The 20,015-nt window shown below is 38.5% G+C and overlaps 1 protein-coding gene across 3 annotated transcripts in view; it reads left to right on the plus strand.

Moving 5' to 3' along the window:
- Itgb6 (integrin, beta 6) overlaps positions 1 to 19,184 on the plus strand; it is a 133,867-nt gene extending 114,683 nt beyond the window's left edge. For all 3 annotated transcript variants that reach the window (XM_005393349.2, XM_005393354.2, XM_013518789.1), the window contains 4 exons: positions 291 to 388; positions 5,657 to 5,776; positions 11,601 to 11,767; positions 17,061 to 19,184. In XM_005393349.2, coding sequence (XP_005393406.1) covers positions 291 to 388; positions 5,657 to 5,776; positions 11,601 to 11,767; positions 17,061 to 17,159 — 484 coding nt within the window. In that variant the 3' untranslated portion in view covers positions 17,160 to 19,184. The remainder of the gene's footprint in view (positions 1 to 290; positions 389 to 5,656; positions 5,777 to 11,600; positions 11,768 to 17,060) is intronic.
- Positions 19,185 to 20,015: the final 831 nt, after the last annotated feature.

A 20,015-nucleotide genomic window follows, 5' to 3' on the forward strand; every position in this document is an offset into this window, starting at 1 on the left:
ACAAAAATAATTTTTTCCTAACCAATCAGAAGCAATCACTACAGAAAAATGAGTATAGTACCTATAATCAAGGCTGATTCAGGGAAAGTGGATTACTAAGTGGAATTTGGAATAATCTAGTGTCCTTGTGGACTGCACCCAAATGTCTTTCTGAAAGTGACGAAAGGCCAATGTCATCTAGGAGGCACTCCTGTAGCACAAATTTCAGCAACAGCAGCAAAGCAATATTTCAAGTGCACATCTATTTTCCACCAACTTAACTGATAGCCTCTGTTGAATCCTGTCTGCAGGAGCTGCATTGAGTGCCACCTGTCTGCGGACGGCCAGCCCGGAGAAGAGTGTGCGGACAAATGCAAGCTAGTGGGTGTGACCATCAGCAGAGAAGCAGGTGCTCTACTTGTCTTAAATTGCCTTTATTTCCTTACCTAGTTCTTGGGAGACAGAAGCTCTGTGAATCAAAGGCCATTGAGGCTCACCCTCATTCATACTAGGGCATTAGATCACTCACATTCTTTTTCTTAAGCGTAAGTGCATTCTGTAAGGGTAAGAACTTGATGGCTTGGCATATAGGCAATTTAAAGACAGGGCTGTTTTACTGGACTTCATCTCTACTGAAAAGTTCACCTCTGCTTTGAAATGCAACGGTAGAGAATTCCAGAATGCTATATTTTCCAAACTAGAAAGGAAGACAATTGAAGAAATGGCTAAATGTTAATGCCCCAAAGTTGAAATTGTCCTCTATCATCTGATTGCCTTATTTCAAGATAAGCTAAGGCCAGCTGTAAAGCAGTTTTCTTGATTTCAGTGCTAGATCCTGGGCAGTTCCTTTGGGCAGTTTATTTCCTCAAACCTCTCCTCCTCTCAATCATCTTACTCCTCTAGGAGTAAAGCGCTTTCACTTTTTTCTCTTTTGCCTCACCCCAAAACTAGGAGTCCCTGTTTTTTTCTAACTGCAATGCAAACTCTGCTCTTGCTCTCATCCATCCTTACAGGTTTATTTAGAATCATATTCTTCCTAGTGGCAAAATTTTTTCTCAAATATTTAAATCAATTGCATTTTAACGGGGAAGGCCATTTTAAAAAAATAATTTGTGAAGTTTAAAATAAAGACGACTGGCTCTTCCCAAAGGGACAATTTAGAGGAATTTGATTTTGTATCATCACAAACTGCGTTACAATGCTGCTCAGGTAGAACTGCTACCCTGCAAACATTATAAATGTGACCGAGACTGTCTCAGGTGATAGGAAATAAGCAAGACAATAATTTATAACACTGTAGGATGTGTATTCTGAATAGATGAAATTAGGATTTTGAAATTAATCCATTTCCAAAATGAAATGATATAATGACATTTATATTCTTTTGAAAATTACCTTGTTTCCAAATTGAGAAACCCGACTGCACAGTTATATTACCCTGTGTGGAGGGACATGATTAGTGTTCATAAAAGCCCTCATCTGTGCTTTCCTGGTGACCAAAGATAAACATGCCAAATAGCAGTAAATGGGATAAGACAGTATGTATCTAAGACTAATACCAAAGGTAAAAACACATTACAGCACTGAGCAAAGCAGTGTTTGTCCACATCCATAACTAGCGCTGAGTCTCAGCCTGTCTTTCTAGGTTCATTTCACAGCAAACAGGGGGGATATTTACCAGATGTCTCTGAGAAATGAGCACAAATTGCAGAAAATGCCCCGCAAATGACTGGAACTCAATTCACTACCAACATGGGAAATCTAATGTGTCGAAGGGAAAAAAGGAGTAAGCCTTAGAAAATTGTAAATCTGGATGGTGTGAACACAGTAGTTACTGCAGTTAGGTACATAATTTTCTGAGTAGATTGTCATAAGTGCTTGAATTTGAAAAGATGGCTAGGCTAAAGTGGCATTGAAAATATTTATATTTTTTTGCCCATTTGACTAAATTATTTTCAAAAAAGAGACATATGGTATTTCTAACTCAGAATTAGAAATAATAATTGGGTTATTAGTACCATCTAAAGCACTAATCAGGATGAATTTTGACAGAAAAAAAGATATTTGTCAGATTGAGTTAAAAAGTCACATTTTAAGTGCTGGGGGTTGCCAGGCCTTCTGAACTGCACTTCTCTATCCTTTCTATTTTTATTTCTTTACTTTGAGATGAGGTCTCACTAAGTCATTAAGTGCCCAGGTTGAGCTCAAACTTGTGAACTTCCTGCCTCAACCTCCCAGATTACTGGGATTACTGGGAGTTGGGGAGGCACTTTTCTAATGACCCTCTTTGGATTTATTCACCCACATATTTTATTGATTACACCACCTTGAAATGATCACATCAGATTTCCTGTTCTGCAAGGTCTTTTAGCAAATGCATACATCCCCCAGTGAGTACAGAGAGTAAAATAAAATAACTTTATAATTCCTGTGAGCTGATCCTGAATTGTGCTGTGGGTAACTTGGGTGAGCACATCTAAGAACATGGGATTTAACCTTATTCATTCCATTTTACTGAGTCATGCTTTCAATTACGCCAGCATTCGTGTACTCAGAGCATTGTTACTCAAAACATATTCCTCGGAACACTAGTTCTGAAGGCATTGAATGGTAAAAAGCACCCAACATCCTGTAAATTTTGGTACGAGGTTTTCCTTGCAAGACTTTTGAGAGTTGTTGCATAAATTAAATTAAATGAGCATAAGAATCAGCAGGAAGAGAAAGGGAAGGAACTGAAGGAACTAGAGTAAAAGAGGGATTCCCACACTTGCTTGACCATAGAACCCTTTAATACCGCCTGGAAAACTGTTTTCTTTGAGACCTGCTAACTGACCCCAGAGCTGATGTCTTAAACCTCATGATTCTCTCGACTCAGCTGGGCAGATGGTTTGTATTTTCCGCATTCTTCCTGGCCTTTTCCAGACCTCACTTCTTCACCTTTTCTGTCACATTTCTTCCTTCTCTATGTATGATTTCATGGGCTGCCCGAGATCTTATTTTCACTGTGTTATTCTAGAGTAGCAATGCAAGCACTCGCAAAGGAGGGTAAAAAAGAAAGGTCCATTTTTTGAAAGGTCCATTTTTTTGAGCAAGGAAAGAAAACCTTAGCAGCTAATTATGCAAATCTTTCAGTGCACATTTGCTAATATTATTTCAATACCCAAACAGTATAAAACAGGCTACATCTAGAGCTGTAACAGTCAGGAAAAAGAGTGCTGATGCGATGAAAGCAAGGCTGGAGGCGTGGCTCAGAGGTCACCCTTACAGTCCCATTAAAATTTAAAAAATCCTAGCCAAGAAAAGTAAGCCCCCTGTGCTTCAGTGCAGCCTTTGAAAAGAAAATAAAACACAATTAATATTACTGAAATGAGCATGATAGGCCATCCATATGCTTTCTAGCTGAGAACAAAATGTTCCATTAAGTATAGTCAAGTGAGCAGAGGGCCTATACCGTCATGGCAGAAAAAGGGAAGGAAGGAAGGACAAAGGCAGGGAAAAAAGAAAGATTTCATGTATCTTAGTTAATCAGAGTAGAAATGTAGGCAAAGTATGGTGAAACCCATCTAAAAATGACCAAAGTATGAGCTGTATGTGCAGTGCCATTTGCGATCTAACACACGAAATAACACAAATTTCACTAATCAAGTGCTACCAGAATCACTTTTGTTTTTTGTTTTTTGTTTTGTTTTGTTTTGTTTTTTCCGGTACCGGGGATCAAACTCACGGCCTTGCGCTTGCCGGGCAGGCGCTGTGCCACTGAGCTAAATCCCCAGCCCCCCAGAATCCTTTTATTAAGATGCTTTTTAAATCATTCGCTAGGGGTTGGGGATTTAGCTCAGCGGCAAAGCGCCTGCCTGGCAAGCGCAAGCTCGTGAGTTCGGTTCCCAGTACTGGAGAAAAACCAGAAAAATTAAAAAAAATAAAATAAAAAAAAAATCATTCCCTAAAACCTCACAGGCCCATGCACACCACTAGTATCTCACATCAAAATCCCACACTCTAGGGGCTGGGGATTTAGCTCAGCGGCAAAAGCGCCTGCCTGGCAAGCGCAAGGTCGTGAGTTCGGTTCCCGGTACCGGAGAAAAACCAAAAAAAATAAAAAATAAAAAAAATAAATCATTCCCTGAAACCTCACAGGCCCATGCACACCACTAGTATCTCACATCAAAATCCCACACTCCAGAATCCATATTTTTTGAATCTCAGGTGATTCAGATGGTTATAAACATTTTTTTTTGGTAATGGAAATCGAACTCAGGACCTTGCACTTGCCAGGCAGGCACTGTGCCACTGAGCTATATCTCTGGCTGTATTTATAAACATTTGGAAAGGACTAAACTAGAATGATTGTAATTAGATTTCTCAGTATGCTTATATAAATACGTAGGTGATTCTAATGAGTTAAAGAGTTTATTCACTTAAATCCATTGTCTGAAATCTTATGCTACATGTTTTACTAGACCCCTATCTTCATAAATAATACAAAAGCATACTTCTTACAGGTTCTTATCCTAGAAATTAAATTCAAAGACAAACAGCAATGACAACTAATATTTATTTTTCTATAGCTGTACCTCAAATAGGTTATTACTTAATTTTCTTTGTAAGGAGGAGAGTAAAACACGTGGATTCTTTAAGCTAATAACAGAGGTATGAAGTCTAGGAAGAGTGTTTCCAAGGTCATCTGGGACAGTTCCATTCTTAATACTCTGAAAGACTGCCTCAAAACACACAAATGTTGGTACTGGATCATATGTCTTACATTGAGTAAATGGTCATTCCCTCCTCACTCATTTTTGAAAACCAGTGCTTGTACTAACATCACTGAAGATTCTCCAATTTAGGGGATAGAGGAACAATGAAGGACTTTGGGCTTTTGTTTGATTTTATTTAATTAAGAAAATGCTACATGATTTTGGCAGAGGAGCTGAACCACTAGAATTTCTGATAAATAAATCCCATATTGGCCTTTTACCTTTTTTTCAATTTCTGTCATGATGTTCATGCTCTGCCTCTTAAATAATAACAAGAAAAAAATGTTATTTAGAAAAGATTTGAGCAAAACTAGACTTTTTAATTAAGAAAAGCTATGCTGAATGACAGATAGTTATTCTGGGCTCCTTTTAATCTGAGGTTTCCCTTTATACTCCTTGTCCCTCAGCTACATAATGCTTCTGTCTCTATTTCTTGATATTAATTTATTTTTACGGTTGTGACAATAGATGGCTGGCAGTCTTGACTACGCCATTGTGAGAAAGGCCCCTTTAAAAGTATCAATATCAGTTTGGACTGAGCAGCAATGTAATCTAGACATCCTCTCAGATGCTCTCAGCAGAGAGGAAAATACGGCCCCTCATTACCATAATCAGGGCTATTCTATTCCCGAGGCAGCTGTGGGCACCTGCCTGGGAGTTTTTCTGTATTGAAATCCTGCCCACGGCTTTTTTGATGGGCACATGTGATGGTGGGTCTTGATTGACCACATTTGGAGCTGTTCTTCTGGAACGTGAATAAAAATGAAAATCTCACTTGGTGGGAAAAATTCTATGCCTTTTCAGTTCCCATTCTGCAATATTGAAAACTCTCATTTGCATATTAAAACTCAACACTACTCTACCTTTAAGATAATCTCTTTTGAATCTAATTTGACCTAATGAATGATTCCTTTTATCTACAGATTTCTCAAAGGATAGTTCCGTTTCCTGCTCCCTGCAAGGAGAAAACGAATGTTTTATTACATTCCTAATAAGTACAGATAAGGAGGGGAAAACCATCATTCACAGCATCAACGAGAAGGGTGAGTGGCTTGCCTTCCACTGTCACTGGCCAGTAATACTGCATGGGAGAAAATATTTGGAAAGTCACTTTAGGTAGTTTGCCAGAATAGATATTTCCAAATTTTTAATGGAATGCTTCTACTTTCCCGAGGATTAAAGATACTCATCAAAGGGGCTGGGGATTTAGCTCAGTGGCAAAGCGCCTGCCTGGCAAGCGCAAGGTCGTGAGTTTGGTTCCTGGTACCGGAGAAAAACCAAAAACCAAAAAAAAAAAAAAAAAAAAGATACTCATCAAAGGTTTTCTGTGTTCCAGTGTCTTTCATTGAGGCCAGATAACACAATGACTTGAATTTGCCCCCTTTTTCTCTCTTTGAAAGTGGGTGCGAAATTGTGGAAGGATAAAATCAAATGTAAGCAAAAGACATATCTTTTGGTAAAACTAGTGGGGAGGAGTGTAACTGATTTAAAAAATGAGATTAAATTACACAAACTAGTTCAAATACTGCTCTACCACTTAATAACTGCTCCACATTCTGCAACATTCTTGCCTTTCTGAGTCTCTATTTCCTCATCTGTAAAAAGAGGGGTAAGTGGTACCTTCTTTTAAGAGCTAACTGAAGGAGTGAGTGGAATAATGCACATGATGCCACGTAACTCGTGGGTCATTAAATGGTAATGCTGAATCAGAGAAGATGCCGCGTAGCCAGTGAGGAAGGACGGTGTTTATAAAGAATCTCCGAGTGCTCATTCTTTCTGTGCATTTTCATTCACATCAGTGCCTGCAGTCAGTTAGGGATTTGGGGAATACTCAAATAAAAATTTCATATTCAGTAGAGGGAAGAGAGAACTTTATATTAGGTACAAAGGGAAGTAGCGGAGAATGTACTTTTGTTAAGAAGTTTTCAAATGTAGTGGTTATCAGACTCACCTGGAAGCTTGTTAAAAATGCCTCTGTCCGGAGTCAGCAGGACTGATGCGTGGCCCAGGACTCTGCATTTTAGTGACCTGACCCTGACACAGATGGTCCAAGTTGTGTCTTTGAGTGACTGCCCTAACAACTCCAGCCTCAGAGTGGTCAGAAACAGGGGTCTTGCATCTGCTGTCTTCAATGATGTGTTCCCACTAAAACTTTTCCCCAGGAATGACAGCTGCATGAAATCAGACCATATCAGACTCTGTCCCTCACCTCCTCCTCTCCTCTAAAGCCTGCAGCCTAAGTTCTAACCCAAATGACAGCAGCAAGTGCAGACAACAAGGCAGAGGTATGCTCCTTGCTTTCATATGCTGAAAAAAAAAAAAACCACGAAAAAAGAAAAACATGGAATCTGTGGTATCAGGAAGTAAAGTCAGTGACAGTGGTGAGTGGGAGAGAGGAGGATGGATTACAAAGGGACATGAAGGAGCTTTTAGTAATGCAACACATGTTCACCATCTTGGTTTTGATGCTTTCACAGGTGTAGTATACATTTGTCAAAAGTCACCAAATTGTACTTTCGTATATATGTAGTTTATTAGCTGTCAGTTGTGTCTTAATAAAATTATGAAAAAGAAGCAAAAAAAGGAAGGCTTGAATTTGAAATCAAAGCTATCAGATTGGCACCACTTAAGAACATAAAAACTAAAACAATACCAGTGCAATCAAAAGATAGGTTCAAACCATCACAATCCGATCAAGAAAACATGATCAGAAAAACATCACATTTCTATCCAGAGCACAAGAGACACCTGGAGGTCACACGATCCAAGAAATGTAAGGATAATCGAGAGCTTCATTTGGAAGCTCAGGTGGACAGAGTGCTCTAGAGGCCTTCTCTTGAAAAATCTCCTGTAAATTTATCTTTTTGAAACGCGTACACAAAATGCATCTTGCAGCCATTAGTTCAGGAAACATAAGGTGAATCTTGCTGCACAAGGATGAATACCTTTATCATTCAAAAGAACCTGCTCCTCATTATTTGCTTTAGAAAGTCAAATTCTCCAGCTACGCCCCCAACCGTCTGTGACTATGAGAGTGGATTTAACAAGTTATCTTGAAATCAAAATCATCCTGTAATCCCATATATATTAATGCTACTGGAAGGCACATCCCAAACAACAAAAACAAATTCCCAGACCAGGCCCTCTTTTTAACACACAGGCTTTTGTATCTATCTGGTTTGATTTTTTTCTGTGAAACATGTCTTGGGCTGATCAATGTCTTCTCATTACTAAATTGTCTATTCTTTTACTTTTCCACACAGTTTGAGTGGCACATCAACATGTCATCCTTCAGAGCATGCACAGCTGCCTTGATGCCTTTTATTACGATATTTTATTTATCTCTATGCTTTTGTAGTAAAGAAAAGTGAAGGAAGAAATTACCTGCCTGAGGCTTCACCTGTCACCTGACAGCTCAGCTGCCTCTTCCTTCACAAACAACCCAGTTTCTAGGTGGGCCTGGCTCTTCCAGAAGCCCTGCAGACAGTGCCCATCCCACAAGTCAGCTGTCCTTTCCCTCCCATAGCATGAAGACCTGAGAATCCCGGGTCTTTAAATTCGGAACCTGGAGAGAAAACAGGCAAAATGAGAAAGGAAGAAGGGGAGGGGAATGTTACTCATTCCCAGGCTCCTCCAAGCAAATTGAAAAAAGAGCCAGTGAAGAGTAGTCTTATATCTGGGTAGACTTTCATTTGCAACAAAAATCAGGGTGCTTGAGGACTTGGGCAGAGCTTTGTTCATCTTCCTTTTATGTCTGGAGAAACTTTCAGAGCCTGAGTCACATCAGAGCCAAGGAATGTTAGCAGAGGAGGCTTCCTGGGTGGAAGGTGCCACCTACTGTAGATGCTATACCTGCAGGTTCTACTCTGAAGGGTCCAGGCCCTTGCTGTCTAGAGATACAAAAGGGAGAAGAATGCATTGTTATAACAGCAGTACTTTAAAAAATACTGTAATAGCAGCTGTCATTGTGGAGCCCTTACTAATTCCACATGTTCAGATGTTACTTCACATGCTTTACACGCATTAATTCACTCAATACCCTCTGCAACCATGAAGCAGGTACTGCTCTAACTGTTTACAGTGAAGGAAACGGAGGCATAGAGACATAAATAATTTGCTAGATATTACAGAAATTAAGTGGCAGAGCTGGTTGAGGAGCTCCCGCAGTGTGGCTTGGAGCCCGTGCCCTTAACCAGTGTACTACACTGCCTCCCACTGGCTGTGCAGTCACAGTGAATATCTGAACTGCAAAAGTTAGATCAGCATTGTCCAGGACTATTATGTGAAGCATATATATAATCTAAAATTTTCTAGGAACCACATTAAAAATAAAGGATACACATAAAATAAATTTCATTTACTATTCTCTCCAGAATACTATTTTAAGATGAAATCAATAGAAATTATTAATTTATTACAATAAATAAATTAGTAATTTTACTTTTTTCACACAAAATGTTCAAAACCAGAGTTTGTTTGTGTTATACTTGCAGAACAACTGAATTTGGAAAAGTCACAATTCAAGTCATCAATAGCTGCATATGGTAGAGCCACCAGTCTGGACAGAGACGCGGCCTTAATGTCCAGCATTAGATATCCAGAAGCAGCATTAGACACCCTTAGCATTAGGTGTAGCATTGACCTGGACCTGACAGGCAACGATACACATAATGATAGATGTGACCTCGTCTTTGACCTACAAATATGCTTTCAGTCTGAGTAGCAAATGAAATATCAAAGAGAATATGAGAAATGAAGATCTTCACCGTGTAATAGTTGCTCTGGTACTTGGGCCAAAATCTGTTCTTCAGAAATGTACAATGCCGAATGACTTTAACTTCCTAAAATAATTTTCTCTGCCAAGTTATTCCTATCTTCCTTTATTCTGTACTGTAGAGTTCACCTAATTCACTTTCTGGCTGCAGGAGCTTAGCAAACTTCATCCTGCTCTGAGCAGGAGTATGCTATGCCCCATCCGAGACATTTCTTAGCCAAAGATATAACCAGTACAGTGGGTATTCTCATTGACACAGCCTGCTGCTTTCTCGGCGGGAATAGCGCTAACCTATTGGAGGCAGCCTTGCTTCATTTGCTATGCTAAAACACAGATCTATGCTAGATCTTCATGCTGTAGTAGGTATGTCATTAGCAACTTTACTTATTTCTGCATAATCTCCTTACATAATTCTTTGCCAAAAAAGTGTGTGAGGCCAGATATCATGCTGTTAGGCAGTCATTAGTCCCCCTCAGACTCAGATTGGCTGTAGATCTGATCCGAAAAGCAGCATGACCAGTTCTGTGCTTATAACTCCCCTTATTAAATATCCAAGAGCAATAAGAGGATAAAATAAGCATTATTCATTTCCTCCCTAGATACCATAGATTTTGCCGCACTTCTTGCAGAGAGATGCAGATATTTAATGATAATTTTTATGTAAGCTTTTTTCCATGAAAGCAAAGTGAGAGCTTAATTACAATATTTCATTAAGAGACGTATCATCTCCCAAGCATGTTGCAAGGATCATTAGTCTTTCTGCTGTCAATGAAGGAAGGTAGTATATAATTGCAGAATTATATTACTGCTATTAATAGAGTCAAATAACATTTCATAGAATCTTCAAGCTGAGAAGACCATATAGAACATCTAATTTCTCAAACTTCCCTGAAGATAAGAATCACTTGGAATACCTTTAATAATGAAAAATCTGTGGCTTCATCCAGGACTGACTGAATCAGCATCTCAGGGAAGATGTCTAGGAAGCTGTGGAGTAATAAGCATGAACACCCCGGCATGTTTCTGTGATTAGGAAAGTTGAAGGGACACTGAACAGTGTTTTACAGATGAGGTCAGGGACACAGGTACTGTATATCAGATGGGAACTGAACCTAATCCTCCCTGCTATATCCCAAGAGCTTTCCAGGCTATCAGAGCCTTGAATGAAGGTTCAACAAATAAAAGTGAGAGCCATGATTGCCTTCTGTCTCTAAGAAAGGAAGGAGCAGCAAACATTATTATTATTTTTTTTTCTTTGAGACAGGTTCTTACTATGCAGTTTAGGCTGACCTTGAACTCACAGCAATCTTCCTGCCTCAGCCTCCTGAGTGCTGGGATTACAGATGTGCGCCACCACCCCTGGCTAAACATTAATTTTACATTAATTTTTTCAGGGGTTGGTCTTTATATAATTTTTAATGTACAGTGGTGTCTCAGTTCATGCACTTAATTTTTTCCCTGATTCTGGTCACAAACCAAATTGGACAAGAATCAAATGAAATTCAGTGGTTAGGTTCCATGTCTTGTATTCAGAAGAGACAACTTTACTGATTAAACTATGTAATCTTTTTTAATGGTCCTTTAAATATTCCATTGACATCAGAGGTCACTTTTTTGGATTCTAACTCTTTAAATCAGTCATCAAGTACACAGTACCTCGATATCTACAAGTGGTGGGTTCCAGGACCTTCCTGCAGATAACCAAAATCTGTGGATACTCAAGGCCCTTACATAAAACATGTAGTTTTGCATATGACCTACACACATCTTGCTAAACACTTTAAATCATCTCTAGATCACTTTTAATACATAGTACAATGTAAATGCTATGTAAATAGCTATTATATTTATAGCTTAAAGGATAACATTGTGGGGGATAGCAATGCCAATATTGATCTTCTACTGTGGAAAAAATATGAGTGGAAAGCCCAAGTTTTGCCATGGGCTGGGAGTGTAGTTTAATGGTAAAACACTTACCTTGTATGTGCAGGGCCATCAGTTCAATCCCCAAAACCTCAAAACAAAAATGTTCTTTCCTAAATGAAAATGTTTATTGTTTCTGCTTTTTTACACAATTTCATTTGCTTCTACAGACTGCCCAAAACCTCCAAACATTCCCATGATCATGTTGGGAGTTTCACTGGCTATTCTTCTGATCGGGGTTGTCCTACTATGCATTTGGAAGCTGCTGGTGTCGTTTCATGACCGTAAAGAAGTCGCCAAATTTGAAGCAGAACGATCAAAGGCCAAGTGGCAGACAGTACGTGAACTCTTTGTGCTATTTTGTTTAGCAGTTACTGGTGGAAATAATGGGGGTGGTGCTCCATTTTCTTCTGGCTAACGGAGGGTTCAGATGTCACATTCCCCCTCTAACACTCTCATCATAATGCTAACAACTTTGATTTCTGTTCTCCTTCAGGGGCAAAGGAATCTCTGTCCATTATCTGAATCCAGATAGCCCTCATGCATATACTTGTCTGTCCATGCAGTGGGGATTGCCACCACTCTAAATGAAACTCCTGATGCAGTGAAGTAGGGACATCATGGAGGTTATTTTATTTAGTACCTCCTTTCCACCAGGAGGCCCTTCGGGCCCCAATTGATAGATCATAGATGCTGGATCTAAAACATTTCCATAAATTGGTTATGTGATAGCTAATGGAATAATGCATGTGAGTAGTGTGAGAGTTCATGCCAATTTCTATGGAAGTAGTTGTTACCGACACAATAAGTTCAAAGCAAAGTTGAGAAAACTGTTTAAATACTAGACCATTTTTGTGCATAACATGAATGTTAGATATCTGTACTCAATAGAAATAATTTAAGACTGTTTTTCTCATAGTGGGCAAACAGAAAACAGGACTACAATTTTCTGTATTTCTTTTCCACAGGAGAGATAATTACATTTCTAGAGACCCCTAGAAACAATTTCATGGTTTTAATTTCATCTCTTTATCTATAGTGGTGTGTCTATCTATCTAATAGCAATTATATTACATTGCAGATTCTAAAAGCACTGGAGAAAATGCAGGCAAACACAATGTTCCTCTGGGTTCATTTGCACAAATAAATTGATGTTAACACTGTTTTCTCTAAGCCTGTAGCAATACCTTCAATTCCTAAAGCAAATGAAATTCTCTATTTTGGGTAATTTTATCTCGACAAGAGATGTTTGTGTTTTAGTCAGTTATTTCAAACTAATCATAATATATGGTGCAGGATAACAGACAGTGAAAATTTATCTTCCCATTAAAAATCCCATTAGATCCAACCACCAAATGTAATGAATGGGTCTTGTTTAGATCCTGATTTGAAAAGTCTAATTATAAAAATATATTTTTGAGACAATGGAACAAATTAATACATACTGAATATTAGGAAAGTGAAGCGTGGATTTGCAATGAGAATGCAATTGGTCCATCCTTAGTGAGGTAAAATGTGACCTTACTAAGTAATAATAAGGCCAAAGCTGTGGCACATTTCATGTCACCTGAGTACCATTGCCACAGATGTTAACTCTCACCAGTTGTTACTCAGCTGCTTGGCAGAGGTGGAAGGGCAGCCAGGAAAAGAATGTGCTTAAGCTGGCAAGAGGGGCAGACTGCAGCACGCAGGCAGACAGCAGCCACACCTGTGAGGTAGTCTTGGTATCCCCATTGCAAAGATGGGCAAACTGAGACGAAGAAAGGTTAGCGAATTTCCCAAACTTTTACTGCAAGGGCAGTTGAACTCTAACTGTTAACTGTTCTTCCACGCACAGCCTTTGGTTGACCCCTTAGAAATAATAAGCAAGTGCTCTGCAAATAAGCAGTTGTGCAATTATATGATGTGAATCTAGTAACCAGCATATTTTAATGTTCTCATACAAGGGCATGAGTAATGACAAATGATTCCTATCTTTAAAATAACATTTTAATTAACAGTTAATTTCCCCCCAAAACATGAATTGTTTTCCATCAGGATGTAGAACATGACTGCAATTCAGATGCCAAATTCTTGGTGTTTCTTCATCTAAAAGGGGACAAAAACATGTATTAAACAGATAAAAAGCATAAATGGAAAATAGTATTCCCCTGTTAAATTGAGTTTCTTTGAATAACAAATGTTTGATGTTCCTGACTAGATAATGACTGGGTAATAATTATTCACTTGAATGCAAAAGAGGTTTAATTCAAATCATTCAGTTCAAATTTCACTAATATATCCTCCTGGAAAAAGCAGCATTGCTCAGTGCATACATTTAAAGGTCTTCAATTTTATCCAGTTTTTATCAATAGCTTATTTCTTTTCAAGAAGTGAATTTGACTGATCTTTAAAACCCAGAGACAGAAGGGACAGTAAAATCTCCTCACCCATAGGGCCCCATTGGGCTCCTAAGGTGACAGAGCTTAGGACAGAAAGATCTCCTCTTGCCTCCTGAAATATTTCACCACAACTATAAAGAGAAATTATCTTTTTATTACATTTTAAAAATAACTCCCTGAATATTCCTTATGAAAACACAAATGGAAGATATTTAAATTCACCTTTGATTAGACATTTTTCTAGGATGACAAGTCATTAACTTGAGGCAAAAAAATGTTCAGCCTGACATTTCTTGCAGTCGTGGATTGATTTTGCTCTGTGCTAAGCAAATCAGGTCCGCATTTGACAGTTAGGTGGTCATTAGGTCACGACAGAGAGTTTTCTTCTTATCACTTTTTTCAAGCTTTAAAGATGTGCCATTGCATTTGCAGAATCCATAGCCTAAATTAGTACCCCAGAACTCCAGGGGAAAGTCATCTCGGTCACCCCAGAGGGGTAGGGGAAAACTGGCCCATCTGAGCAGTGGAGCGGAGACTCACTTGAGGTGGAACAGGACCTGGGTCTGCATTCCAGCTGGAATTCCCATGTGGGGAGATCGCAGCTGCACAGCACCCGTGGAGGCGATATTGTACATTTCCACACTCCCTCCTGCTCACCAGACCGGGTCTGATCACATTCTGAGCTGTCATCATCACTCTGCTTCCTCTTTGCCCTCAATGTAGAGACAGCATCTCTCTCCAAGCACACATGAACAAGAGCAAGTCCGACAGCAATGCAGACTTGCTCTTCCTCACCTCCACACTGCTTCCTTAGTCTCCTACTGTGGTGGAGTCTGCTTTATCCATTGCCCTGCTATGCAAGGGACCTCTCCCCAAATATTACAGACCTGAGTAAATGCAATTGCTTCAAAATACAGAATAAAAACTGTATAGTCAAAATTATACACTTAACTAAATATCTATAAAATAGCACTTTGTTATTCTGTCAATCGCAACTCAAAGTATTCTTTTTGTAGCATGTATAAATTCTACTCAGCGTGGAATGTAGGTATATTTTAATATGCTTAACATGATGTGGGGTGGAGCCTACAGATAAGAGCTTGGTCCTGCAAAGATCTGAACTGGCCCCACTCAAATCCTGTTTCCTCTTCCAGAGTCTTTTCTGCTAAGTGTTTCTTTTCCCCCAAGACAGCTCTATCTGTCATCTGCAGTCCGTACCTCTTTATGCTTTTCTACCTTGCCTCTTCATTGAAGTCCTTTATTCTTTTGTAACCAAGCAATTTCTAGTCTCTGAAACGTCACAGAATCCCACACATGATTTTTGTTTACCAACGAAACTCTCCCCACATATAAGACCACATGAGTCTGCCCTTCTCAAAAATTCCAAATTCTTATGCAGCAGGACTACATAAAGACTAGAGGTAACTTTAAATTATCCAGAATGATCTCAGTACTCAAAGCAATTATGTGCATGTACCAACTACTCAGAATAAATGGAATCATCATGTAACATAAACATAAAGTAACAAAAACACCTGAAAAAATAAATACAATACAGAGCAAGGACATGCTTTACAAAAAAAACAGTATGGAAACCTGGCCTTCCCCATCATCCACCACCAACCAAAGTTTCCCTTTTCCATTTGCCCTCAGTATAGAGATAACATCTCTCCGAAGGCGCATGAACAAGGCCACAAAACATTTGGTGGAAGTGCTTGCTCTAGGCAACACAGAAAGAGGGACAGGTGTGATTCTTGCTCACAGAGAAGGCACTGCAGTAAGTCCAAGGTCAATAGTGGGAGAGGTCAAAAGAATCTTTTAGTTTTACTTAGTTCTGAAAACTGAAAGGAAAGTGTTGTGCTGAGAGAGCAAGTATGTTTTTCTTCAAGTGTGTGCCTAGAAATTGCTACTATCTCTGCAATTCACTGGATACTGAGATCAAAGTATAAGATTTAGCAACTTAGAGGTAGCACCTGGGCCCCGCACATGTTCAGAAATTAGCTTGGAAATGTTAACAGTACCAAAACCCCAGAGGAAAGTATTTTTACAACCCTTTCCAATCCCTAAAGGAAAAGGAAATCACAAATGTGAAGAAAATTTGTTAAGTAAGAACTATAAGAAGAGGCAGTTTTCATTGAGCATACACTAAATGCCAGGCATAGTGTTAAATTACCTTCCCTCATAAAAATGAAGTAGGGAGTTTGTTAACCCGTCTTTAATAGATGAGACAACAACACTCAGAGTTGCTTAAGGTCCTAGAGTAGAGTAGATTTGAACGATGGCTGCCTGATGCCAAAACCTATGTGGTCAACCTTGGAAAACTGGAAAGAAGAAATCCTGCCTTACATATACCCCTTGCTCCTGCCTGAGATGACTAGACAGGCTTTGGCCTCTGATCCTTGTGGCCACAATACCATTGCTGTCAATACATGAAACATCTTCAGCCAGAATAGCACAACCAAGCTACCCAGGTTCAGCACACAACCTCCCCCAAACCCCAAGAACAAAGCTGGCTTGCCTCGTCCACCTTGAGACCTCCTCTCCTTCACGAACCCTGGGCCCCCCATGGCAGTCTCTTGCAGTTCTGTACACACTCTTTTATGTAGCCAGAAAAAGCCATCGGGTTCTCTCTGGAGAAAGTGTTAATGTCCAAGGGCTCTGTCTCTGTGCCTTTAGGAGTCAGCAGTTGTTTCCCCTTCTAAGTTTTGATCTCATTTTAGCAAGATCTCATTCTCTTGATTCCACTCACTAGCAGCCCTGGGGTTGTGAGAGACAGATATCGTGTCACTCATATTTATATGTTTCTACCTGTTTCACTTTTGCTATTTTTTACTTTTTTGCCTTGTATCTCATTTTTGATTCACCTATCAGTATTCATTGAGTACCTAACTGAGTATCTTCTATGGCCTGAACCCTGTTCTCAGTACTGAAAAGGGAGAATAAAATAACCCAAGCCCAAGCCTTATTTTCTATCCATAAATTAGTGCATTTCCAAAAAAGGTAAGATATTTCAGAATACACAGTATGACACTGGTTTTACATAATAAAAATAAAATTAAAATATGGAATTTTAGAATGCTATGAGTATGAAACATCAAATAAATCAAAATTATTCCTATGGCTTCTAAGATTGAACTTGAATCTTCCAATTTGAACTGTAATGAAAATGTTTAGGGATATTAAAATGGTATGATAGCACCATGCACACACTTTAATTTGAAACTTTTTTTTTCCTTCTTTTTTTTTTAGGGAACCAATCCCCTGTACAGAGGCTCCACTAGTACTTTTAAAAATGTAACCTATAAACACCGGGAAAAACAAAAGCCAGACCTTTCCACAGACGGGTAAACTACTTCACGCATGGGAAAAAAGTCTGTTTCACCGATATGAAAGGTTAATGCACTATTTGATTTTTCTTTCTTGCTTGCTTCAAAAGGAAGCTGGTTTAAGATAATAATAGGTCATTTGGAGATCAGTCATTCTGTGTGTGAAGATGAGACACTATGTTGACATGTTCAAAATAATCAAGAAGAGGAATTTCTTTAGTGGAGAGGTGACTTTGGGGATCATTTGAGGAATACTAACTCTGTTGCATTAATGTCTCAAAACATCCTCAGAATGATTCACGGAGGCCTATTTGCATTTGAAAAATGTTTGAAATTAGAATCTCATTTGTTTCAGCAATATAGCTACCTAAAGTCTTTGTCTCAGCAAAGTCATAAAATCCATATGCTCACATTGTACACTCCCTGCTACCAATTATTCTAAACTTGTAGTAAATCTGCCCTTTCCAAAAGGAGCACTTTTAAAATCTGTGAGAAATGAGATTCTGATTTTACTTCAGCAGAAAGGAAGTGAATTCTTCCAAAGATAACTCAAATGTAAGGAGGAAAATTAAGTGTTAATAATTTCTGTGAATCTGTATTCACTTAAAAGTTAGGTACACAAGTATTCTATTTGTTTTACAGATGAAGAGGTAACTTATAAACTAAGCTTCTTGCAGAAACAAAGTGATAACCCTGTGATTTAACTTATTTTTAAACTACCTGAAAAATAATCTTCTATACTCAGTTTCCTTCTTGTCCCTAAGTCTTCAAATTACTACAGTTACTTCTTTCTGATGGTCTTCTAATTCTTGTGTCATATGAAATTTTTCATTTTTAAAAAAATTATTTTAAATGGCTACCTTATTCAAAAAGAGTATCAGTCATATAAAAGTTACATGAAATTTAAAAAAATGAAATCTTAACTGTCTTTAAATCAAACACATTAAGAGTACACAGATCCCTCCTGGATTGTAGGCTTTTTAATCTATGGTCTTTCCCCATCTGTATAACCCTAGGTGCACGTTTCAGATGCACGTAGTAGATAGGCATTGTACATTCAGAAGTAAGATTTTACTTGTAAAATACATGTAGACAATTAGGGATCTGCCAGTGAATTAAAGCATTGGACTCTGGAGGATATTATTTCTATGGTTATTGTTGAGTTGCAAAGCACTTTCATTTTATTGGATCCTCATAAGGAAACTAAGCCTCAGAACTGGGTTCAGAAGCTACAGCATCTAATTCCATACCACTTTCTCTTTTGTGTGTGATGGCTTCTTTGGTCAGTAAAATGATAGAAAGATGGTAATAGTTCAGCAACAACTATCATTTGTTTGAAAATATCCTGAGACTAAACAACTAGCATTTAAACCACTGGAATACAATTGAGTTACTGTCCTGTTGTGCAATGTTCATTACCTTTGATTAAATTGTAATGTGAAGCCTTTTACTAGGTGAATAGTTCCATCTGTGGTGGATACTTCATAGTAATTATTCATTAAATTGCAGAATTTCTAACTTTTTTCACCATACTGGATAAAACTGTATATATTGGTCACTTTTTTTTTTCTGGTTCCTAACTAACTCAGGTAAATCAAACATTTAGGGAGCACACAGATGTATGACAAGGATAACTAAGCAATCTCCTTGGGCATCTGAAGGGCTGGTGCATGCCCAGGTTCCTGACTGTCTCCAAGGTTCCTGGCCAACACCCGGGACCTGGGGAAGGTCCAGAGCCACATGCAGGTACACTACCAATGACACAGCAGTGGCAGTCCCTCTATGTGGACTGCTGGTACTATCCTTGTATTATTACTGAAATGGTATTTTAGAAAATAGAAATTTCCTTTGTGTGTATTATGGAAGAATCTGCTCTTTCTCTAAATACTGTTTTGACCCAAGGCAGGACCTTGAAAAGGCCAAAACATGAATAGTAGTACTTCTGTTCACTGAAGAGTTGTTACATGAAGATGAGATGGTTGTTTTGTAAGTTGTTTTATTGTATTTTGTGTTGACATAAATAAACATGGTAATTTAAACAATGAAACTCAGGTAGACGATATTTACTTCCATTTACTTAAACAAAACCGTCTTGGATTTCTGAATTCTTTCATAACCTGCTCTGGTCTGCTTTACTGGTCTCAATTTGGAGCCAAGGACAAGAACAGAAAGAGTCAACCACACAAGGCAGGAGGCAGCAAGCCATGGGTACAGTTTGCTGCATGGTGACAATACTTCCATCATGAGAGCTTTTAAAACTGGCCCAGGAGTTTCTTTAGGGTTAGTGTTATGGGCTGAAATGTGTTTCTCTTCCACAGTTCTCTGAAAAAATACATGTACTGAAATATTAACCTCCAATATGCATCTTAGAATTTGACTATATGATTGAAGACAGAGTCTTTAAAGAGATAATTAAATAAAAATAAAGTCATAGCATTGGGCCCTAATTCAGTACAAATTAATGTCCTTATAAAAAGGGAGGAAAGGCCATAGATCTGAATAAAAGAAAGACCACATGAAAAATGGAAAAAAAATGACCATCTACAAACCCACAAGAAAGGTTTGGGAAAAAACTAACCATTTTAACACCTTGATTTTGGATTTCTAATTCTCAGAATTGTAAGGAAAAATTCATTTCTATTTAAGTCATCCAGTTTATGGTACTTTATTACAGCAGCCCGAGGAAGCTAATACAGTCAGGTAGTGCTGTTTTGGGGGAATATTCATTTGACAGATCCTATGCCCATTTTCTGAATCAGAAAATTAATCATAGAGAGATCAAGTGTTCATAAGAAGAGTCAGTTTGTTCTTTCTTTCTTTCTTTCTTTCTTTCTTTCTTTCTTTCTTTCTTTCTTTCTCTTTCTTCTCTTTCTTTCTT

Source organism: Chinchilla lanigera, unplaced genomic scaffold (genome assembly GCF_000276665.1).
Source record: "Chinchilla lanigera isolate Chin_1 unplaced genomic scaffold, ChiLan1.0 scaffold00048, whole genome shotgun sequence".
Classification (NCBI taxonomy): domain Eukaryota; kingdom Metazoa; phylum Chordata; class Mammalia; order Rodentia; family Chinchillidae; genus Chinchilla; species Chinchilla lanigera.